General features: G+C 44.6%; 1 protein-coding gene and 1 long non-coding RNA gene across 2 annotated transcripts in view; one reads left to right on the top strand and one right to left on the bottom strand.

Moving 5' to 3' along the window:
* The first annotated feature begins 245 nt into the window (after nt 1-245).
* On the top strand, nt 246-4743 carry LOC310845599. The gene is made up of 2 exons (XR_014564860.1): nt 246-1052; nt 1580-4743. It is a non-coding gene; the product is annotated as an uncharacterized lncRNA (long non-coding RNA).
* MICU1 (mitochondrial calcium uptake 1) overlaps nt 4539-25376 on the bottom strand; it is a 129110-nt gene continuing 108272 nt past the window's right edge. Inside the window, exons 11-12 of the mRNA XM_083740715.1 lie at nt 12003-12092; nt 4539-5767 (exon numbers count right to left, since the gene is read on the bottom strand). Coding sequence (XP_083596841.1) covers nt 5607-5767; nt 12003-12092 — 251 coding nt within the window. The 3' untranslated portion in view covers nt 4539-5606. The remainder of the gene's footprint in view (nt 5768-12002; nt 12093-25376) is intronic.

Consider the following 25376-nt stretch of genomic DNA (forward strand, 5'->3'; position numbering starts at 1 on the left):
CTTCTCTCATGTTTGACAACTGTTCCTTTCTTTTGTTTGCAGTATCTTCCAATGGAACCATGTCGCATCCTTGGAAGTCGAACGGAATCCATTCTGGAAGTCCGTTCAACTTCCAAAATGTTCAAAAACCAAAATGTGGCTTGTGATTGGCTGCAGGAAGCTGCAGAAGCCCCGCCAGATGCTTGGCTTCCAAAAATGGTTCAAAAACCAGAACACTCAATTATTCAGGGTTTCAATTATTCAGGAGCCAAGGCATTCGAGATCCAAGGTACAACTGTAGGTAATTGCTAGAATGACACTCCCCTGTCGCACCTTCTCCCATTTTTTCCCCTAAGGAGTTAACACACATAGTTAATACACTAGCCTGCACAATCCTGTGGCAAGCCTCTCCAACTCAGAAGAAATGGAATCAATTAGCCGTACAAGGATCTCATTAGAGACGAGCTTTTTTGAAGCAGGGACACAAAAGCTATGATCTGTGTCAACTGTAGTAAGACTACCATCAAAACACAGACAAAACGAGCGTTATCAAAAGAATTTCAGCACCCTGCTGGCTCAAAGAGACATTTGGCTGCAGAATATCTGTCTGCTTTTCCAGAGGGTTTGGCTGCAAAGGTCAGCTCTGCTGGGCGGATAGCTGCCAACAATTTGCTGTAGGCAAATCAACTCACCTTGCAGGAATGTGTGGGCCATCTTTGTAACCACGGAGAGAAAATTTAAAAAAAAAAAAACCACCACCATGTTTAAAGACACACCAGCAGTTTATTTCCTGTATCTGCTCCAAGTTTCTATCTTGGGGTGGAAATACTGTCAGAGGAAGAATGCTTAGATGTCTCAGTGACCTGATTCACTAAAGGCTGTTGCCATGTTCCAATATAGTGGCAACTCCAGCAGCTGATAAGGTTACACCTGTGTGATTGGAGTCTCCTATCTTTCTCAGCCAGTGTGAGATTTTAACGCATACAAAAAGGGAAGCCTGAAAACCAGAGATACTTTGACCTGTGGAAGCAGGATTACTGCTAGCACATATGGAGCTATTTAGAAACAAGTCGGTCTAAGAGATAATTGTTGAAAAGTAAGCAAATTAAAATGCAACCCTCTGCATCAGGGATGGGGGACATTTTCCAGCACAAGGTCTAATGCATTTCCTTCTAGGCAGCCTTTCAGGAGCCACAACTTTGTGGAGCAACTCATATAAATGCTACTTTCGCACAGCAGGCTTGTTTCTATATGCAAAGGCACACTTCCATCTCGAGCTTCTAGCCACCCGGGGAAGCAGGAGGCATTAGCAGACCTCAAGGACACGTTTCAGCCAAGGAAAAACATTCAAGGAGGGTGTGAAGCCAGGCCAGGAGAGGGTATGGTTGGGGAGTCCCAGGGGCTCAGAGTATCACATCCAGACCCCCCAACCTGAGGTTCTCCACCCTGCCTCCACAGTAGCACGACCCAAATGAATGGTGCAAAAGACTCTGATTTTTGAGAGTGACCTGGGCAAAGGGCCCTTTTGATGGTGCCAGTGGGCCTGGCTGAACATACCTGCCAAGGGTGGTAAGCACTCTGAGCAGTGCTAGGTGGCTAGGTCTAGTCACCCCTCCACATTTCCAACAATCCTCAGGAGTAATGCCAGATTGGGACATTGTGGGTGGCTAGATCTGGTAGCCTGCCACTGCTTAATTCTGGGCCAGAAAAACAACAACAGGGAAGTCCTAGACATGGGTCATCAGCAGTGGTCCCTGCAATGGTCCTGGCAGATGCCCGATACTGACGCCAGCCTTTGAAACCTGGCTGTTTCTCTGAGGTTGGGAGTTTCAATGAGGAACCAGAATCCATAGCTTCATCATGTCTCCAATGGTCCAAGACTCTTCAGTCCTTTGTCAGTTCTCAGCAGAAGAAGCAGAGGAGCAGGTGGGGGCTGCTCAGTGATGCTACAGTTCCAGGCAGAGAGCTGCCTCTTCAAATTCTTGGATTTGTGACATGAAATGCCCCAATACTGTGGCAAAGTCTCCCAGACAGGGAGAGCTACATCTGTATACCAACATGGTGGACATCCTTCCAAAAGAGCTCAACCAAACAAGTGCTTGTTGACCTACCTGGGTAGCCGCTGCTGGACTTGTGCTATAGATCAGCTTCTTCCACTTTGCAAGCTCACTTTGCTGCAGCAGGAGAGGGTGGAGGGATCCTGCTACACAACCATCACCCAACGGCTAGGGGATTTCTCTTGGTAACTGCCCATTTGGCCCATTTGTGATGTCACCACTACCCTAGTTACAAACGAATAAGTGTGCCTGAGGAGGATGTGTGCATGAGAGAGAACGCAAGGACAGAAACAGACAGAATCTCTCTGAATTCTACTGTTGTAAGCCAAGGCCCATGACATTTGTTTTGTTTTGCAATGGGATACAAAACAGTTTCCCACCGTTTACCTTTTTTCGTCTCTCCCTCCCTCCGCCTTTCTCATCCTATAGCATCAGAAGCAGCTTCTTCTGTTTCCATGGGGCTTCCCAATGCCATTCCTGGAAAAGCACACGTCCCAAATATAGGGAGTTACTTCTGTATGAAACCCATTGCAGGTCCTCTGCTCAAACCAGAAACCTCCTGGTTTGAGCAGAGGGACTGATGCGTTGGTGATGGCAGCAGTCCAACTTGTGCAGAAGAGAGGTTCAGAAGGTGGTTCCTTGAGCTTGGCCTCCATGGCGCCAGCTGCCAACACAGCCACTCTGTGCTAAAAATGAGCAGCAGTCAGCTTGAGTGGCGGGGCTACTATAGGTCACATAAGCAGAGAAGACATGCCCCTCCCCAAGCCTTGTCCCACTTCCCTTAAGCTGTAAGTGGCCTTTTATTCTCGCAGTTTAAATGATCTAATGTGGAGAGATGAGATCATGGAGGGGCATGTGTCTGAGGAGACACATCCTCAAGGAGACTCATCCCATCCCTGCTTGAAACTGAAGGAAAGCAGGCTGCAGATCTCAAGTTTCCTTCCTTCCAGCCTAATTCTCAAGCCCAGCTGGTGAAGGAGTTCGGAGATGCACAGTTCACTTGTCTCTGCTGCCAACATCCAAAGGCAAGAAGCACACACAACCCTCATTCCCCATCATATTTCATTTGCGGGGAGAGGTGTTTCTATTTTGGGGCTTTAAAAAAAAGTATTTCGAGTTTCCTCTCTCTGCACCCTGTCTCCATGCCTGCGACACACTCAATTTCCAGAGTGCAGTGAACAATGGAGAACACTAAACAGGGGAAGCAAGGATTTCCCAACACCAATCTAAGCCACGGAGGATGTTGAGAGCAGCCGTGCCAGATTAAGAAACATGCGGCCTGTCAGCTTGCTCAGCTGAACTGGAAATCAGGCCACTAAAGAGCATTGCACGGCAGGTTCCCTCCCTCAGTCATGACAACTGGACTGTGCAGCGTGTGGGTAAGGGCCAGATCCAAATGGCAGAGTATCTGCTTTGCATGCAGAAGGCCCTGGGTTCAATCCTTGGCATCTCCAGGGAGGGCTGAGAGGCAGCTGTGTCTGAAAGCCCGATGACTAAGTTTTACCACTAGCCCCATTGAAATGTATGAGCATGACCAAGTGAGGTCCATTCCTTTCAGTTGCTCTATGCTGAGCAAGACTTAGTTGAGTGCCACCCTATGTTCTCACTGACTATGTGATGCTATGAGTGACACCGCTCGGAGGCTGGCTTTACTCTTGAAATATCTCTGCAATCAACAAGGGTGTCCGAATTTAAACAAACAGCAAAAATAATACAGGCAATTTTCTCCGGTAATGAAACTGAACACCCCACCTGCCCGGCTTTCAGACAAATGGGCTATTTTCTCAAGGACAGCTTTCTTGCAGCACTTACCAGGCCCCCGGCAATGGGGTCCAAGAGCTTCTTAGCAAAGCTTGATAGCAACGTGTGAGTTTATACAGGCTGAAACACATTTTTTTCACACAGCTAAATAGGCAATCATGGAGCAGGCCTTTGAGCCTTGCCAGCCTTTCAAATAAGTGGAAGAGTGACAGACAAGTTAATACAGTGGGCAGGAAGGCGTAGATCACAAAGACGAATGAAAGCCTTGAGATGACCGACTAGTATTCAATGTTAAATTGATGGTATGAACTGCTGCTTTAAATTAAGGAGACAAGTTGTGCCTATAAAGGAACAAACAAACAAACAAACAAACAAACAAACAAACCCAGAAATGGCTTCTGAGCTTATAAGCCCATTCCACTAGCAATTCTGGCTGGATCTCCAGTTTTGCAAATTTTTGATGAGTGGTGATGCAAAGGCTAAATGTGGAAACAGGAGGCAAGGCTTTTAGTATTCCAGGGTTCCTCACATAGGAAAGCTCATCATCTTCCATCTTGCTCATATGGGGCTGTTGGCTGATGAGCCCAGAAAGCCGCCAGCTGCCTGAAATAGCCCTCCTCTCTTTTTGCATCTGGCAGCAAGGCAACTGTATTTTATAGACTGGCTGCTGATGGAAAAGTCAAACCTGGTTAAACTCACAAAGCTTCCCGGAAAGAGAAAGATGACATAGGACAGCCTGGCTGTTTGTTGGGAACCATTATAATTAAAGTAATATTTTACAAGCATTCGAGAACTCTGTAAAAAAGCAGCTTTAAAACTATATGGGGGGGGGGAACAATTCACGATGAGCAAACACTCTCATTTAAAAGGGGGGGGGCAGATTATAAAGTGGGGCATATACATTGGAGTGCATGTACAAGTCGGGACGAAAGGATTGTGCAGAAAAGCCATAAATGCTTAGCCAAGCCTTTGAGCATTTAAAAGAAAATTAAACAAGGGCTGTCCTGCTGTTGAGCTTCCATACTCTACTCCTGTAGAGGATGCTGATAAAAGGAAAATACGGATGCAGAAACAGGCCTACCGTAGCAATCCCTGCCCCTCTCCACCCTTCCCTGGGCATATTTTGCCTTGGAACTCACGGACACCGAAAAGAATAGTACCAGCTTTGACATTTATCATATATGTCAGGTTATAGTCCCCTTCCTCCACGTTCTCTTTAATAAAAAGCCCAACAATTTCAAAACAGCTTCAGGATCAGGACAAGATGAAGTGTTGAGTCAATCTGATGGGCATTTCTTGCCCCTGCAGTACTTAAAATTCTAGCCGCTGCTGATGCAAGCAGTATTGTTGCTGCTGCTTTGAAGCATCCTTGCTAAGCTGTTTTGCTGGAATGCAGGAGTTTGTTCGGGAGAGAGAGAAAGAAGCTGCAATATCCAAAGCTAATTTTTCTGGTGGTCTGCTTAGTTTCCTTCCTGAGAGATTAAAACGAAAAGGAAAATATGGAAACTGTGCGGATGCATGGCGGGAGAGGGTGGGGAGGGGGCAAAGCGGTCGAGATAAATGCTGAAGGCAGAGTGCGCTCGCATTTCTGCTTAGGTATTTTTAAAGGAAAAGTTGCCGTTGTTAACAGTCTTTGCCAGAGTTTGTTTTTCAGTGCAGCAACGGAAGGAATGCTGTCGTTCCATGAGAGGAGGCCTTTGTCCACAGAACACCAAATGTGACGCCGTCACTTATCCGGCAGAGGCAGCACAACAGCATTCGGGATCCTCACATCTGTGTGGCATCTGGACCATTTCTCCTGGCCCGTGGCTACTGCTTGGGCATGGCGAAATCCCACGCCGTCTCCTGAGCACATTTCCACATGGCCCTCATGAGACGTGTAAACCCCATGTCTTTGGGCTTCTCCAAGCCCCTCATAAGTCTCTGCTTCATAATGGCAACAAACTCCTTGTTGCTTAGCTCTCCATTCCCTGTTAGAAGAGGGGTGGGGTGGGGGAAATCAGTTAAGACAATTTTAAAAAATGTTCCAAAAACCTCAGAAGGCATCAGGCAAAGAGCTCTGAGAGTAGAATTACTTTACGGCTCACTTAAATTGGTTGGCTCCAGACTGTGAGAGGGATTCGAGCACACATACTGGAAAATTTAGGTTTGCAGAACTGAAGTGGATTAAAGCGCTCTCTCACCTTAGTGCAAAAATCCCCTTTAAGAACAACATCATTTATTTATTTATTTTGCAGTTGGGAAAGCGAGAGGCAAATGCATGATTAGCAGGAGAAGTATAAACACAGTGCAAACAAATGAGGAGAAATGGTCATACGATCTCCCTGCAACTGAATCAGAATGAATACCTTGTTGGATTCAACTGGGATACAACTCAGCTTGTCTTATGACTGATGGGGTTTGCATGGAGAAAAGGTAGACAGAGAGAGGGGAACCTCCAAGCTTCCTAGACTCTCTTTGACCTAACCTGTGCTGAACTTCTTTCTGATGTTAGACTGATGCCTCTTAGGTTTGCTGACCTCATTTCCTGCTCCTCTTCTTCTTCTTCATCCCACCATGAGAAAGGAGACACCTTGTGTCTCTCTGCTGAGATCAATGACCAAGCTCGGCTGCTTTGCATCTCCAACTCAGTTAAACAGAACTAGGAACTCTGTTACTTGTATATCTTGTAATTAACTTAGCTTTCCTATTTTCCATGCTAAAAGTCTCAATGTGATTGTTTCGAAAAGTTAAGCATGCTCCTCCAAGGCATTTCAGAATTCTGCTGATGAATATAAATTGTGTATGTTTTCAGGTTTTAGGCCCAGGGTGTAAGCAGCTTCCCTAAACATTGTACAAATGAGATGAGGATAGGAAAAGATAAGAAAGGCAGAACAAGTGCTTGACAGAGAATGGACATGATATTCTCTGTGTGTGCTTTGTTTAAGGAAATCAGGATGAATGCTCAATAAAGAGGTTGTCTGAAGGAGCCCGCTGACACTCATTAGTACCAGCCATTTATCACACTTTAACATGAATTTAATTGTACATCTTATTTGTGATGTTTGAACAAGCCACAGGGTGGGTGTAGCCCGTTCAAGCCTTCCTGGATTACAATGGAGGTTAAATGTGCACTGAAAGCCTTGAACACTAGCAGAAATTTCATTTTGACCCAGGGAAGCTGCCTGTCCTGTCTTCATCTTGTTGCCTTGACCTTCTGGGCTAAAAAGATGGATTTTCCTATCAGTTTGTGTCTTTATTCTCTTATGAAGATGACACTTTTCGGCTGTTGAGCAAATGTGTCATTCTTGTAAACCACAGGTGAAAGAGAGAGAAAAAGGAGGGAATGTCTATTTAGAAGAACAACAGAAGAAAACTCCAATTCTCTTATATCAAGCCGCAGCCCAGAGACCATGATATATGTAGACGTATGAGATACAGGTGTCACAAGGTGATTCAAGGAGACTCCAACCCTTTAAAAACTACAAAGAACTCAGATTTCACAGGCACTTTAATCAAGGCAATTCCCTATAGACGTGGAAAAGATGTTATTCCACACAACAGTTAAGGTGGAGCAAAGTTTTTGAACGCTTATATAGCTCACAGCCCCCACCGCAGGTCATTAAGCAGGTAATTACTGCATCAGAAGCCATGCCCAAGTTACTCCCCTCTTCCTCATTTTCTAACTCCATTCAGAAGTGAAGATGCCATTTCTGACTAGGCTGAACTTGCCAGTAACTTAACTCACCTATGTCTCCATCTTAACTCTCCACAGAGCAAGGCATTACCCCCAAACACTTGCAACATAAGCCTTTTTCGCGTATTATGAAAATAAGTTGTCACATGAAGTGAGGGGAAATGGGAATGAGTTTGTGCTAGCTCTGTGCTCCTCCCTCTGTTGCACAATAACAAGTTTGAAAATAACTTCCACTCTTGTATGAGTATGATTCAGTTTATGGCTTTTCAAAAGACAGCATGCTGAGCCACACATTGGCACATCTATTGTAGCATTTACTACCCACCAGAAGTTAACAGTTTCTGCACCCTTTTTGGACAAGTCCAGTTATTTGTTTTTACGGACAGACCTGGTTCACTGAGCCTGTAACTTAGTGCTGCTCTGCTATCTTAGCCAGATATAAACTCTGTTAGCAGTGCAGATCAATGTGTATCCTTAGGGAAAGGTGAGCATCTTTCCATTGCCGATCTGATGCCGGTCTCTATGTCCTTTTAAATGTGTTTGTGGAAGGTTTGTTGTTGTTTTTATTATATATTGCGTATTCTCATTTTGTATTTTTATGTTGAGAGCTGCCCTGTGATCTTTGGATGAAGGGTGGTATACAAATTTAATAAATAATAATAAAGTAACAATGATAATTTCATCAGAATGAATCAGTAAACCAAATCCCACACACCTTGATTGGAGGGTTTGGCAGACCTGCTATCGAGACCATTGGGCCATGCTCTGCCAGCTTCCCCAAGACGTGTGTACTCACAGTACAAAGGAAAAAGTATATCTTATTTCAGGTGCAGCATGGGAGCAGAAAAACCTTTTTTATGGTATTATGGCCTAGGTGGGTTTCTACACAGCCAGTGTCAGGCAAGTTTTTATATCTGAGATTCCTTTTGTGTAAGCGGGTGGCGCTGTGGTCTAAACCACAGAGCCTAGGGCTTGCAGATCAGGAGGTCGGCAGTTTGAATCCCTGTGACGGGGTGAGCTTCTGTTGCTCGGTCTCTGCTCCTGTCAACCTAGCAGTTTGAAAGCACGAAGTGCAAGTAGATAAATAGGTACCGCTCTGGCGGGAAGGTAAACAGCGTTTCCATGCCGCTGCTCTGGTTCGCCAGAAGCGGCTTAGTCATGCTGGCCACATGACCCGGAAGCTAGTAAAGTGAGGTGAGCGCTGCAACCCCAGAGTCATCCGTGACTGGATCTAATGGTCAGGGGTCCCTTTACCTTTCAGTTCTTCCTAGGCTTTTATTTGAACACTGGAACGGCTGGAAATAACGTTCTTCCACCTTAAGACCAAAATGTGACTGGGAAGGCAGTCTAAAATTAAGTTAAGGGGAGTTATTTCCAAAGCTTGGGGAAGGGAAGAGAAAGATGAAAGAAGAGTGAGAGAAGATGATCTTTGAGTTCTTTAGCCTTCCAAACATAACAGGCAGAAATACAGAAAAGGATGCTAAGCCAAGGAAAGGTGTTGGAGGTGATTAAACCAGGCACAGTAATATGAGGAAGCATCATCTTGCATGTATATTACATTACACTTGACCTGTTTGAACAAGGCTAGAATTCTTGTCTTGGACAGAGTTCCACAGATTGGTAATGCCTTGTTTGTAAGTTGATTGCCTGCTTAGATCTAGACAGCATTTCCCTAGTCCTCAACCACAATGGGAACGCTGCCTGCTTCAGAAAAGGGCAAGGGTATTTTGGGAGGGAATGATAATTCTTAACATACAAAACAGGCATCCCTTTTACCATTCCTTTCTGAAAATCCCTGCCTCTATAGAACTCCATCAAGCTGAACTTTCTAAACAAAAATAATTCTTTAGTTCAGTGCAAGCAGTCCTTTTCATAACTGAGATAAAACCTTTAAAGAGCAATTACTGGGAGTTGGGATTAAAGGCAACACACACACAATGAAACCGTGGGCTCTTTATGAAATCGTAATTTTCTTCTTCCTACAGCACCTATGTAAATGCATGCTATGCAGCGCTGCCTCTTGGACATGCAAGAACAAACAAGTTGAAAACAGGAGTCTGCAGGAGAGCTTTCAAATGAAAAGTGCCAACACAACAATGGTGACAGTTTATTAAAATGGAAGATGGGAAAGTGCAGAAGCTTTAGCAGGAGGGATACAACGGGCAGCATGTGTTAATTTCAATCATCTCCAGGGCTGAGAATTTAAGGTTTACTTGCTGAAGACTGTAATGGGGAAGAGTCAATATTTCTCAATCTGAGAAGGGAATGTCACCACCAAGACACATTATGCATTGCCTTTGACTGCTCCACTGCCTTTGAAATCCCACTCCAATTTCCTATCACTTTTGCAGGCATGTTTGCTTCCCCCAGATCTCTTGACAAGGAAAGAAGAGACAATTTGTGCCAGCTCTAATCCTGGTGCCTTTTGCTTATAACCTGGAGTCTCACCTAAGAGAGTTTCTGTCTCTTCCAAATTATTTCTTAGCAGCAAACGGTCCCCTTGCTCACTCTGCACATAAGTCAAGGAAGGCGTGATGGAAAGGAGCAATTCGGAGACCATTCAAAGAAGCTCAGCCCTTTAGGATCAACTTTCAAATCACCTTCTGCAGCATCTCTTAAAACCTTTACTGCTCACTCAGTCCTCCTCTCAAGGTAGTTTCAACATAAGCCGTTTATTCTATTTGTACTGGGAATCCCAGACCTTTCTTGAAGATTTCAGCTTCTGTCACAGGGAAGCTAAGGCTACATCTCTCTTTCAAAGGATGATCCTCTCAAAAGGATCTTCCATCCCCTTGCCCGCAGCATACCTTCTCCAGCTTACAAACGTGGCAGAAGTAAGAAATAGCTCCGGATTCAGAAGCCAAAGAAAAATGTAAAAACTGTCATTGCTGGATCAGGTTAAAGGTACATCGCCTAACCCAACATGGTTAGACGAGTGATCCCTGGACAAACTCTCTAGCAGGATGGCTGCAGCCACCTCATTTGTCCCGGTCCATAGTATACTACCTTTTGACATTGTCAACTATTATGCCTAATGGACACTGATGGACCTATGCAAAAATATGTCCCGACTTCTAATAAGCTATAGGAAATTGCCTAGAACCTCCTGGATGGCTCCCTGGAAGGTCCCATAAGCCTCCTTTTTAGTAATGGCTAGTGCATACAGGGACTGATGGAGAAGGCAGAGGGACCAAGAGTAGCCAACTCCTTCTAGTTTTGTTCCCATTCTCCTCCCTGCTGAATTCTACAAGGGTGTCAGGGACTGACTGATGAGTGGGGAAGGGAGTCTGGAGTCTGACTTGGGAGAGGGGGCCAGTGATTTGTGGGGAACTGTACTAGCCAGGAGGTAAGAGTCGGAGGCAGGGGAAGCTTCAGAGCTGGAGAGAGGAAGAGGCAGGCCACACAAGTGAAGGGCCAGGTGCTTTCCTATTCTCCCATGCACCAAAACCAGGAGAGAATTGAAGCAGGAAGAGCAGAAGCAAGCTTTCATGCAGGTGCAGCTTCCGGCTACGTGTGCGCAGCCTGTCGGGGGAAGGTACATAAACTGGTGGAGGGGGAGTGGTCCCCGGTCGCTGCAGCTGCTCCATAGATACTAGATCGGTGTGCGTAGCTCTCCAGAGCTGTGGAAGCGACTGTGTTACTTTTGACAATAGAGTGCTGTGTGCATTCCTTGGATGGAAAGCACCCCTGACAAAGGGCAACTGAGAAACCTGACAGCCAGTGTCACCCTCTGGACTAATTGCAAGGAAGTAAGGAAGCAGGCAGGTGGGGGTTGGCTGAGGGCAGGATAAGGTTGGTGGGGCAGAGTCCCATTCGCCCTAATGAAGAAGCCTCTACGGCTCCTTTGTGAGTGAGCGTCCATTGCTTAAGAACACACACACTGTAGGAGAGAAACACCTGGTAGGACCTGGGGCACCACTCAGCCACAAAGTTTACTGGATGACCTTGGACCAGTCACAGCAACTCAGCCTAACCTGCCTCACAGGGATGCTGTGAGGACAAAATGGGCGGGAGGGAGTGTGGATGCCGCCTTGAACTCCTTGGAGGTAAGGTAGGATATAAATATGATAAAGAAATATTACGTGAATAAAGAATAAAACTTAGTCTTGCCTGTTAATTTTTATGGGTTAAGTATGAGCAAATCATAGAATTGGAAGGGACTCCAAGAGGCCAACACCCTGCAATGCAGGAATTTCAACCAAATCATCCATGACTGCCACCCTATGTTTTGATGTTCAAAAACAAAAGCTACCAAAATATTACTATTTATTATAATTCTCTCCCATCTTTTCCCCCAGGGAGCTCAAGGCAGCATACATGGCTCTCTCCTGCACAGACCATTTCCCGACCTCCTTGTGGCACCTTTCAGAAGAGGGCGAAAGATGACGAGTGCCCTTAAGCCACCTGCCTGTGAGCTTTATGGCTGAGCTTGGGTCTCCTCAGTTCTAGACCAAGAGGATTAACCGCTAGCCCCCAATGTGATAGAAAGAGAAGGGAAAGGGCTGCGTTTAAAATATAAAAGCACTCACCGTCACAGTCGAAGAGGGCAAACACCACATCGCACACGTGGTCTGACAGCTCCACTTTCGCCACAGTCTTGGCTACCTGCTGCATAGTGTCTGAAAGATTAATGAGAACAAAATGAAAATCAGATGGCAATAAGGCAGAGGCGATGGGAGGAACGCCACCCGACCCTATTGATGTCTCTAGTTGTCTTACTGCTAATGACAGCGGTCAGGATTTTCTGTCCCCCAACCCCGACTTTGCCCTGAAGGGATGAGTCTTCTTAATACCCAATACAATTGGTAGTTGGAAAATGTGCTGAAACCAGCATGTAATTTCTCATCTAACTGCAGTGCTGAAGTCAATCACAGCAAGATGCAGCTTGCCTATCCTGCTGATGGGCATTTCATTACAATCCATTGGACACGGCAGTGGAGAAATCAGGAGAGTCCAGCAAAGGTAATGCATAGAGCTTCGAAATCTCAGAAATATGCAGGCAATCCACTCCCTGGCCGCCAACATGTTCAGCAGAGCATTGACGGCTCGCTCCCAGAAGCACAAAGCTCACCGGGAGTCTTTGCCCTGTCAGGTAGCCTAACTGAATGGGTGGGAATGGTCCTCATACAAGAGGAAATCTTGGTGGGCTGCACCCTGTGTTAACACATTCACATCCCAGAGCCTGCTCCTAACAACTTTTTAAATATGTAGTGACCATAGATTAAGCAATATACCATAATCCAGACAAGCTAGATGAAACTATGGGTCAAGGAGAGGGAGAAAATGAAAAATCCTAATTAATGATCAGTGAAGATACACCTCTCCAAGGGTTTTGTCCAATGTTACTTCTACTCAGAGTAGACCTACTGAAATTACATTCATTTCAACAGGCTTGAGTTGAACTTAGTTGGACTCTAGTATTTATTGTGCGCGCACACACATAAACCCATCTGAACTTGGATTGCCTGGCTTTCTTTTTGAAATTCTAGCAGACAGAATTCTGCCCCAAAAGATCCATGGGATGTTAAAGAAAATGAGAAATGAGAAGTGAAGCCCACTCACTTCTTACTGGACCCCACTCAGGGAAAACAGAAGTGATCCCCAAGGAAATGAGAGCACGCAGCAAACAGGTTTCATAATGTTTGCTATGTGAAGCATTAGTGATAACTGGAGAGCCAAGATGCCCAAAGACACATTGACAAACAAATTTGCCTGCAATAATTACTGTGCTATAAATGGAATGCATTTTATGACAAATATCGAGATTCATTAAAGATTTCACATGTCATTGATTAAAAACAGGCATCCAAAAAGCAAGATAGCATATCTAGGTTGAAACTTGCTACTTCAACCACTCCGGCAGCTACTTGTTATCCACACTGCTGTTATCTATATAGCCCTATTCAGGCATTATTCTCTCATATGATTAATATCAAGTGAGGAGCCTGCAGCTGTTGGCCCCAACCTTGCTGTCATATCTCTTCACCCTTGTTGCCCAGGGGAAGGAATGGAGAGGGGAGACTGTCAGGCATATTTAAAATCCTGGGCAGTGATGGCTGATGCAGATTGGGACCGGTAAGGCAGAAAAAGCAGGGAGACCTGCAGTAGGCACAGCCAGAACTAATGAAAGGCAGAGCCAACTAAGTTTATTTTTGTTCCCATCCTCATCCCTGTTGATTTCTACAAGGAGGCCATGGAGAGGGAGGAGGAGGAGGAAGAAGTGCCAAGCCATGGACTGGCTGTATATGGGGCAGCTCAGTTGGAAAGCTCAACCCCAAGTTGATTACAGAAACTGGAGAAACTAAAACTAGTTTCTTATAACAATGGAAAAGATCCACTGTCACATAATCTCTAGGACAATCTCTTCAGAAATGCCAATTCTGTCCCTTCGCCCTTTTCTACCCGCCTTCTCCTTTTGCTCTCCTATCTATGATTGCTCTCATTAGTCTCCTTCGACCCACACCTGTGCTAAGGAGGATGTGAGGCCAGCAGCAGAAATGCTGTTTCTCAGCAGATTTCATCACAACGAAAAGCAAAACCCTGCAGTGCCAGCCATGACCTAGCCTCCTTTGGTTTCTTCATCTTCAGTGGAGGAAAGCAGGCCAATTTCTTCCATGAGCTTAATAACCTGAAGAAGGGCTCCCTTGGTTGGCAACTTGCTGATTAGCATAATGGAAACTCCACAGCTGCCAAGAGCATCAATACTCATGCTTAAAAGCACAGCCGCCGAAGAAAAATAACCCGTCTCACAGGCACATTGGTGGTTTTATCTGTGTCCCGTTTTCAGGGCCAATGAGCTAATTCATTTGCAATTCCTCTCCTGCTGCGTCTTCCAGGTAAGCCACTCAGTATCACAGGGTTTCTAACTTTTATTGCAGGGTTGGGAAATCTTTGGTCCTCCAAATGTTCGTAGGACTACAACTCCCATGACCACTGGCCATGCTGACTGGAGATGATGGGAGTTGTAGTCCACCAATATCTGGTGGGCCAAAGGTTAGCCATTCCTGCTTGTTTGTTTACATCTGGTCTAGATTCACATTCAATGGAATCAAATATGTACCGAGACCAGACATGTACCATCGACAAAATTATATAACCATTGCCAACTGAAGATATAGAGTTTGGTCTCATCTACATATAGATGGAGCCTCACTCAAATTGCAACAAAACATGCAGAGTGAGCATACGGAATTGCAACCTCCTTTTAAAATGTTTAATAGCACTTGTACCTTTCTCAGCAAAAGCAATTAAACACAGGCACATGAAAAAAAACTGAACGTCATGCTTTACCACCACAGCCACCCAACCCTTTGGTCAGTTTCAAAACCAAAGCAGCTGTATAACCAGCGTGTGTGACCCTGGGGGTCTGTGCCCCTCTTTTACATCACAGTCTTGTTTAAAGGTAAAACAAGATGCAACCTCTATGGCACATCTTTTCTACTTTGTACAGGAAAGAGATGGAGGGACACAAAACTCTGGAGGTTGCAGCTTCTTCTTCAACATGTACTGCACACTTAACACACTACTTTCTCAAACATCTTTAGGCGCAGTAACTGCTGGGCATGTGTCTGCGTATTTCAAAGACAAGGCAAGATGCAGTCCTGATAAAAAAAACCACTTTACACGGTCCTCTGCACATTGTTGTGACTCAGAAAATGGCAAGCTGGTGGCACTTCTGTTGGGAGCTATGAAAGGAAAAGCAACTTGGTGGCAGATCACACCTTTTGTGTACTAAAGGTCTAAGGTTCAATCCCTGTTATCTTCTAGCTGCGAAAAGGACTGTGCAGCAAATGATGGGAAAGACTTCTGCAAGCAAGTTGGAACTCCGCATGGGAAAATTAGACTAGATGCATTGCCGCTTGCCTGGGCATGGCCCACAGCCAATGCCCAGTCAGGCGGCAAGGTACTGCCCCTCCAGTGGGGCCTCTGATTGGCCCATTTAATTTTGACTTTCTGGTGGGGAATCCCACCCCATATTTCTGCTCCCCAAACGGCTGGCAAACATGTAGGCTTCTGCTGGTGGGGACGGAGGAGAGGGCCAAGGTCAGCAACTGGGGCCCGCCTGAGAAGGGTCAGCAGCCATTCTGGGATAAAAACAGCTTCCTATGGTTTTTATTCCCTACATAAAAAGCAATAAAACCCAAGAGGCATTCATAACTGTGCTTTACTTGCTGCACTGTGATCTGTTTGTTTAAATCTTCCACCCCTTAGGCCCCTTTATGTACAATCGCAGACGAAGAAGAAACTCCATTGGGTGCTCCTTGCATTTTACAGGCTCTGTAGCATGCACTGATGTATTTGTGAATGCTCAGGAGTGGGCAGGGTGTATGACAAAACATATTCTGTGAAGGAGGAAAGGGGGGGGGGGCTTAATTGCCAAGCAATTTCTGCAGAAATTCTAGCTCAATTGGGCTAAACAATTCTGAATCAGTCTTTTGCCAAGTGAACAGCAGGGAAACCTCATTATGTGTAACCAATGCTCACATGGAGACACATGGTAAATTATGCTGCATCACTCGAGGTTTCAAGGCGAAAACAAGTATAGATACGTCAAGGGGAAACGCCAAGTCCATTTACAGCTTGCCAGCGTTTTAAGCTATTAAAAATTATAAAACATGCACACTTGACCTATCTGAAAACATGTCTTTCTTTCCAATGCTCCCTTAGGCACAAACCACACTTGGGTAGATGCAAGGCATTTGACTTTATAATGAACTGTAATTCAAGCTAATGGATGCACCGGATGAAGGCAATTCAGCCCTAGAAAGAGGGCTCCGCAATTGCCTATTGTGACACAGAACATTTGTACGCACCTTAAACACCCATGAATCATAATTAAATCAGGGCAGCCAAGTTGGTTTCTCCTCCCTACATTTATAAGGTAGTCAGAGCAGATTAATCCCAGGGTTTTTGCATATATTGCCACATAGTCCTGAGTGTTAGTCAGGTTTCACCTTCCCATTTAAGTTGATAAGGACATGCCAACAACAGACAGAAACAGTGAAGGTGTTGGTGTTCTTTATGCTCCGATCCTCCTTTCCAAAGTGCCTCTGGAGTAATGAACAAAAGCAGTTTGTTACTGTCCTGAAGCCTAATGAATCTGAGACCCAAGATGACACAAAACAGATGGGGCAAGAACACCTCTGCATAATGTTGTTGATGATCTTCTATTCACAGATAATCACTTTGCCAGAGACTGGGGATGGCTTTCAAGCTCCACATTTTGCAAGCATCCTCTGTACCAGCTAGCGATGTCTAGGACAAGGAGAGGCTGCATGGGGCTAAAGGGGAAGCCAAAACAGTGAGCAGGATCCATCCCGCTCGCTGCTTTGGCTTGCTCCATAGCTGTGCGCAAACCCTCTGGCAAGGAGAGGCTGCGCAGGGCTATGGAGTCTTTAGCTCCCGGGAGGGAGAGGCTGCACGGGGCTAAAGGGGAAGCCAAAACAGCGAGCGGGATCCATCCTGCTCGCTGCCTTGGCTTGTGCCATAGCCACGCGCAACCCCTCCGGCAGGGAGAGGTTGTGCGCAGCCTGTACGCTGCTCTTTGGGGCTGGGGGGGGTTTTCCCTTGATTTCCCCCCCTAAAAACTGGGTGTGCCCTATGGTCCAGTGCGCCCTATGGTGCGAAAAATACGGTAATTTATCAATTTATCACCCAGCTCTATTTAGCACAGCATTTTGTTCTGCCTGCACAACTACAAACAAAAAGCAGCATAAGTGGGCTTTTCCTCTTGGCCTGGGGGGTCAGCCTTGCTCCTGTTGTTCCTCCCTCCCTCATCCTTTCCTACACTCCTCCAAAGTGATTTAAATTCACACTCCTGCGGAGTTAGAACCAGGTCAGCAGCAAATAGAAAAACCGTATGTGCTCTGGCTACTACAGATTTTGCAGAAGGTTAATAAAAATTACAAGAGAGTCCTGCAAACTGGGTCACTATGTTTGCTGAACGCTCTTGCTAGGCTGCCCTGGGAAGAGCTATTAAGCTTTTGTTCACATGAAGGCTTTTATAATTAATTAAAAGCTAAGATGTTTTCAACTAACCCATGCTAATGAGCTTTCTTCGAGATGTTCAAACAGAAGCCAGCATTCCAGGTGAGCCAATCTGGGGCACGTCCTCAAAGGCATTAACAAGCATGGAGCTTGCTGTTGGCTAGGCCAAGTGTTCGCAGTTTACAGCTTTCCTTTGCTTGTGGCAAAGGCAGCATCAGCACTGATATGGCTACAGTAACTGCAGAACATTTTCAAATCTGCCGACTGCAAAACGCCAAAGCAGGAGACTTGGGGCTAAATTGGGCATGTGCAATTTTGCTTACAAAGAGATTCTGCTACTATCTATCACAGAATGATCTAAGGACCTACCTGCCCTGGCTACATTGACCATATTTCATGTAGACATCAATTTTGCCTGGATACCTATTTGAACATTTGGAGGGCTTATATGAACATATGCTTAACTTAAGATATACGGATGGTTAACGTGAGCTGGTGGCAGTAACTTCTGATCTATCTAGGTATTTCTTGCGGCACTTGTCAAAAAGAAAAGATGGCCAGGATCTGTTGGAAGGGATCTAGATATCTGTAGGAAAATTCAGAACCAAGCTTAGGTTTAGCAAAATTACCCTAGCTGCAAATGAGCACAGGTGTTGAAGGGTTGCAGAGGACCTAAACTGATATTGTATATTACCAGACCCTCAAAGTGTCCCTCTTTTCCAGGAGCGTTCCTGATTTAGAGAAGCTATCCTGGTTTCTGATTTGATATCGGAATGTCCAATTTTTCCTTATAATGTCCCCATTTTCATTGGAGAAACATTGGAGGGTATGGAGTCATTCAACCCCCGAGCCATCTGAAGGCAATCCTGTATAGGGAAGTTTTTTTTTTAAAAAAAGTTTGATGTTTTAATATATGTTGGAAGCTGCCCAGAGTGGCTGGGGCAACCCAGCAAGATGTGTGTGGGGTATCCAATCCTCTGCAAATTAAGTTTGTTCCATTATGAGGATGGGGAGGTGTGGCGGAGAGAGATGGAAATGAGAAACCATCTGCAATAGCACCCCGAGAACACCCAGGGCCTGAGGAATTATGAAGGATGTTTTAGTAGGCCCAGTTTTCTGCTGGTCAAAAAACAAACACATTCTAAGGTCTCTAGTGGACAAACAAAATGAGCAACAAAATTTAATGTTGAAATAAAGAGTGCAGGCAGCAGCCCTTGGAGCATTTCCATGTTATTGCTTTTGAAGCAAAACCCTTTCTAGTTATGTCCAGGGTGATATATTCTGGACCATTTTTCTTTACAGACAGAGACACACCCAAAGGGAGGAGGTGTGTGTTGAAACTGATTGAAATAACTCCAAAAAGCCTGAATGATGATTTCAGCCTACTCTAAAAAGAGGTTAATGAATCTCCTGGCCACAAAAAGCTATTTGGGTGGTTAAAAGGGACATTTGTATAACAGAAAACAATCAGTTACCCAATGCATTTCGTGCAGTTCTGTATAACATTTCTGAATGCTTGAACAGAATTTCATATCCTCTCCCATGTCCCCCGAGACTGCTCACTTTATTCAAACATTTTACAAAGCATGACTTGCATACAGAGGGAAGAGATTAGCCCAGATATTCTGGGTGTAAACATCTTTAATCAAATATTATGTCTGAACTCTTATTATCAAGTAAGATACAAAACAAAACTCAACAAAGCCAGTGGCGGTGGGACATATCAGTGCCTACAATATCTGAGAAAGGCCTCAACAAAAGTATGTTCAGACTTCATTCAGAAACAGATTATACTTCAAACAACCCAAAGATCAACAGAGTGAAAATTCAGATGTTAAACTGTATACTTCTGTCAACATATGTGATATAATATACCACATTAAAATCACTTTTGGATAACTTTAGGACAGGAGTTATGTGAATTGTAGGCCTTCAGATGGTGTTGGATTCCCATGAGCCCCAGCCAGCTTAGCTAATGGTGAGGAATGATGGGAGTTGTACGCCAACAACATTTGGAGGTGCACAGCTTTCCCACTCCCACTTTAGCTCTTCTCCATCACCAGACATAGGATGGTTCATAAAACTTAGAGGAGTCAACTACCTCAGCTCAGCAGAACTTCAGCCCAAGATGTCCTGGAGGACAGAATAATGGCTCTTGCTATATAATATACATTTTCCTTTGACCCATTGCTTGCTGCTTATTACCCAGTGTAGTTGCCTGAGTCAAGACACCAACTTAGTGAAAAGCAAGTGCAAACGTATCTCTAATTTGGTCGTCCTTCATAGCCTCTCCCCCATTAATATGATTGGCTCCGTACTCTGCTTGAGGAGCCAAGCCTGTGTTGCTGAGCTGGAGCGTCATCATTAGGGCTGCTCTGCCAATATTCAGGGAGTACAATTATATGGGACAAGAGTTTTGGAAGGGCACAGAGGGAGAACCCAATGGGCCACATCCTAAGACATCAAAGCGCCACGGCTGCCTCAGTGCTCGTGCAATGCTGAGACAGCAAAACACTTCTATTCAGAGGTCAGGAGAACTTTTAGGACTCTGAACCATTCTTTCCCAATTCCCAAGGACAGAAGGTCACTTGGGCTACCATGACTTGCCCACATTTGTGCCATGCAATGTTAAGTTAACTCAATACTGTACAATCAAGTTGTACATTATTTGGTACAGAAGAATGAAAGCATAAAATTTCAGTAATTATTACCCACACTTGTTCTGCTGCGGTTTCATTTTCCCTCCTCAAATGTTGTATATGCTGCCTGATTTATCCTTGCCTTTAGCCAATGTGAGCCTATTTGCTTTTCACGGTCACGGTTTTTATAGCTTTAATTAGAACTCTTACCTTAGTCAATTATAACTGCCTGTCTTCCTAATCCAACAACAGAGTATTACCTTTGCTTGCTTTTGATATTTATTAATTGATGCACTTCTCTGCTTAGCTCTAAGGCTCATATAAATCCTTCCAGCTTTTCCCAAGTTTCATTCAAATGCAGATATATATATATATTTTGCCCATTTTCTTACCCAGTCTATTTATGCTCTTCTGAAAGATTTGTTATTTTATTTTTTCCTGAACAGCAATAATGAATCCCTCAGCAATTTGATTCTTCTCTTTGTGCATGCTCACTAAATCATGCAACGTTCTTGATGGCAAAGATAACATGCAAGGGAGCCCTGAGACAGACAGATGGGCTTTCAGGATTTATGAAACAAAATCAAGTTTCTCTAGAGGAGGTTCCCTCATAAAACAAACATGTTCACATTCAAGGTTTCTTAAGTACAGCATCGATCTTTTCATATCAAAGCCAGCTTGAATCTTAAGCTATTTCTAAAGCCTGTATTTTTAGAACTTACCTTCCATCACTGACTAAAACATTTGTCAACATGTGTAGCAGCTTATTTTACATCAACAAGCGCTGAGAATCGACACACACTGCCTTCAAATTCTTATTGTCTCTTTGAAGCTAGTGCTTCAAATCCACTGTATGCACAGTTCTCCACATATCAAAGGGCCCTAGAAGATTCTAGTTAGATCTTATGCTTTTATCATCAGAAACTGCAAAATGTAAAAGCTGCTGATCACAATAAGGCTTTATCTCTCAGGGTCAGGGAGTAGTAGTGCAATGCCCTGGGAATGAACTGGCAATGCTATTACTTTCTCCAGCCCAGTAACATATAGTCATCCTTCCTGTGTGACATTTTCAGATCTACCGTATTTTTCTCTCCATAGGGCGCCCCTAGTTTTTATGGGCATAAATAAAGAGCAAAGAAGCCAAGACAGCGAGCGAGATCCATCCTGCTGGCTGTCTTGGCTTCCTCTTTAGCCATGCGCAACCTCTCCAGCCAGGAGAGGCTGCATGCGGCTTTGGCAGAAGCCAAATCCCGCTCTTTGTCTTGGCTTCATTTTTAGCCACGGGGCTGGGGCTTCCCCCGACCCCAGCACCCAGAACAGGTCCAGGAGCAGCGGCAAGATTGCGTGCAACCTTGTCGCTGCTCCCGGAGCTTGTGGGGCTGAGGACGGGGGAAGCCCGAGCTTCCCCCGACCCCAGAACAGGTCCAGGAGTGGCAGCAAGATTGTGCACAACCTCGCCGCCGCTCCCTGAGCTTCCCCCGACCCCAGCCCCCAGAACAGGCAGCTATTCGCAAGCCTTCCGAGCGCAGCGGGAACTCCCGCCGGGTTCCGAAGGCTTGCGGATAGCTGCCTGAAGCCCGGAGAGTGCAGTGGGAGTTGGTGCTGCGCTCCCCGGGCTTCAGGCTTCAGGCTGCTATCCACAAGCCTTTGGAGCGCTCCAAAGTCTTGTGGATAGCTGCCTGAAGCCTGGAGAGCGAGAGGGGTCGGTGCGCACCGACCCCTCTCGCTCTCCAGGCTTCAGCGAAAGCCTGCATCCGCTCCATAGGATGCACACACATTTCCCCTTCATTTTTGGAGGGGGGAAATGTACGTCCTATAGAGCGAAAAATATGGTAAGTGTGGCTTACAGTACCATTCCCACCAGTGAGGCCTGCTTGTCACCTTGCAAGCAGAGAGACTAAGGAGGCAGAGAAACTGCTTAAGCCATGATTTGCAAACCTGCTCCAAACTATGGGTTAACATTCTGGTTTTCAGCCCATCCCTGACTATGGTTTAGGAATTCAAAATATTGCATAAAAAACCCTATTGTTAAGTAATGCATCTATATAGGTCCTAGACAGCCTAGGGCAAATAATCCCTTCTTACACTAACAAAGATATTGGTTATGAGGATAAAAAGTCCTCATCGGATTCTTGGAGAAGGGTGAGATACAAAAGTGGTAAATAACTGAGTTTGACATAGGATGTAGACTTTAGAATTTCTTCGGTAGCAACACTGTTTTTCTTGATGCTGCTTCAGGGGAGAAAAGAAATCTCTTAATTTATAAAGAAAAATACACTCTGGCAGATGGCACACTTATCACTTTAAAATTGTGAGTCTTGGTGTAGTTCTTTGCAGAACTGGATGCCAGAGGTTAAAGAGTCAAAACAACATGGCCTGATTTGTCATGCTGCTGGGCAGCCACATAACTAAATGAGTTTGACAAACTTAACTTGCAATCAGAAAACCAGAAAGTTAATCAGGACTTTCAAGTTTTTCAATGTGCTTAATTTGACAGTAATATTTAGATGTTTGTTGGACAGTTCGGGATTATAAAATCAGCCCATTATACCATGAATTTCTGCTCCGGACACACCCAAGTCTAAAAGAGAGAGACTATTGGGGGAAAAAGAGAACTGTTTAGTGCTGAGTCGAATTTATGTTCAATTTTGTGCAATTTCCATATCAAATGCTGCTTTTTTGATAAGGCAGGACTGAAAATATTATCTGCCAAAAAGAAGCAAAAAAACAGGAACACCTTACGTTCACCCTATGCCAAAAGTGGTTCCAGTAGTTTTGGCTGAGCCATAGCATGTGATTGTGAAAAGTTAACATAAATGTATTCCGCCCTGTGGAACGCCCTCCCATCAGATGTCAAGGAAATAAACAACTACCTGGCTTTTAGAAGACATCTGAAGATAGCACTGTTTCGGGAAGTTTTTAATGTTTGATGTTTTGTTGCATTATTATTAATTATTATTATTATTATTATTATTATTATTATTATTATTATTATTATAGGAGCCGCCCAGAGTGGCTGGGTAAACCCAACCAGATGGGCAGGGTATAAATTATTATTATTATTATTATTATTATTATTATTATTATTATTATTATTAGAAAGTTACAGCTGATCTTTTTTCTAAAGACCCGAGGTAAATATAGCTTTGTCCTCCTCTTTTTCAACCATGGTAATTGACTCCAGGGTGGGGAACAAAATGAAGAATTCTTACCAGCAAAGATAATTTTCAGTTCCCCAAGAAAAAAATTAATTAGCAAGAAGCTCCTTCAAGGTCACTGATTAGTATGTTAAACACATTACTGACAAAGATTTTGCCCATCAATCTCTCCATATCGCCAGCATTCCTTGATTTCCCCCCGAAGCTTCAATCTAAACCTTACATTTTCCTCTCTAAAAGAACTGTGAGAACATGAGTTATGACTAGAATTGCATTAATGTTTTCCAGCAGACTTGTTAAATTGTCCTGTCAGCTCTTGATGGGTCATGACTATAATTCTATGTTCACTAGAGCTAAAGACAAAAGAGAACTCACTATGCGCTGCCTGTATCTTGCAATTGTGGCAAAAATATTCCTCCACAGTGTGCCGCCAGCCTCCCCCCAAGAAGAAAAGCATCAATCAATGCCAATTATGAGAAGGGCTTCTCAAAAGAGCTAAGCACAAGAAGATAGATGGCAACAATAATTGGTCTCCACTGAGCGCTGCATTTATGAACAGAGACAACAGTGGGCTAAGTTCTAGAATACATTTGTGCACACCGTGTGCAGTCGTGGACTTGGAGGAACCCTAATTTCAGTTATCCCCCCCCCCCAAAAAAAAAAAATTCTGGTCAAGAGGGACAGAAACAGCAGGAATGTGACATTGAACCCAGGGTGCTTCTCCTTGTGGCTTGGAGTATAATGGCTGCACAGAGCCCAAACAGCTCCGTAACTGACTGAACACTTAATTAGATATTGTGCTCCTGAATGCAGTCGTCTTCCCAAGAGTCAAAGCTTTGCAGTGCTTTGGCCAGCTGGTTCTCATCACATATTTCTCTTCCTCAGACTTTGCTTACTGTCGGGTCAAATGACTGCTGGAGACTATTGCAGGGTCTGCTGGGAACTGAAGGACCTTCAAGGCTTCTCCTGACATATCCATGCAGATCAACAATCCCACAATGAACAGAGACACCTCCATTTAAAGGTCCTGGAGCTGAAATAGAAACGGCTAAGAACTGAGACTTTCGAGAGCTACTGCTAGTTCTGGATTAGGTAGGTCTAGTCCAGGGATGGGGAACAGCCACTACAACCCTATCCCCTATCCCCAGAGGCCATGATGGCTGGGGCTGATGGGGGTTGGAGTACCACAACACCCAGAGGGCTGCAGGTCCCACACCTCCACCCTAACCTGATTCAATACAATGCGCTTTCGTATAATTTGCCAGGGACAAAAAAAACAGCAGCAGTGAACGTTGTGATTTCCAGGTTCCCCTTCCCTTGCCGAGTTCATTCCTAATAGCCCTTCCTTGAAATAGCAGCCTTCCCAGTTGGAACTATTTCTCAACTTCCACATAGGAGGCTGCACTTTAGCACAACGGAATCAAATCTCAGTGGGTCTTGGGTGCAATGAATCAATGCAGCATCATTAAAAACGCAAAGCATAATGCCGACACAGAATGGGAAACTGGCTGGATACCTGCTTTCCCCAGACTTGTGCACCATAGCATTTGTTTTCAAAACACAGAGGCAGGAAATAGGGCAGAGTCACAATTTCCCATCACATCCACATTGGTTCATCATGCAATATATTTTTTTGGGGAGGGGGGACTGCTTACTAACAATGCTCATATTACAATTCTAACCCACAAAACATTTTTTTAAAGGGCTAAATCAAGCTAGAGGAGTAGATTCCAGCAACCAACACTTGTTTTCTGAGGATTGTTCATCCAGCTTGTTGAGTGTTCTCTCAAATAAAGTGGCATGCTTTTGGGGTGGGTAGCTTAATGTAAGAAAAAGAGAAATAGATTGCAAGGCATAATTGATTTTTTTTTTTAATGTACATATATTTTACATAGAAATTGGTTGCATTTAAGATGGGCCTCCCCAAATCAAGTCATAGGGGGGGAAAAAGCTGCAGCCAAGCAGCAGCATCTGAATTTTGCTGGGAAGCTCAGCACCTGAGTTTCATTCTGGACAGCTGCTTCAATAGAAACCCCATGCTGCTTCTTAAACAAACAAAAAAACCAAAAACAGGGAAAATCTGTTCTGTATGGGTAGTTGGAAGGGAGAAAAAAAGCAT

This window comes from Podarcis gaigeae (genome assembly GCF_964106915.1).
Source record: "Podarcis gaigeae genome assembly, chromosome: 5".
NCBI classification, from domain to species: Eukaryota; Metazoa; Chordata; class Lepidosauria; order Squamata; family Lacertidae; genus Podarcis; species Podarcis gaigeae.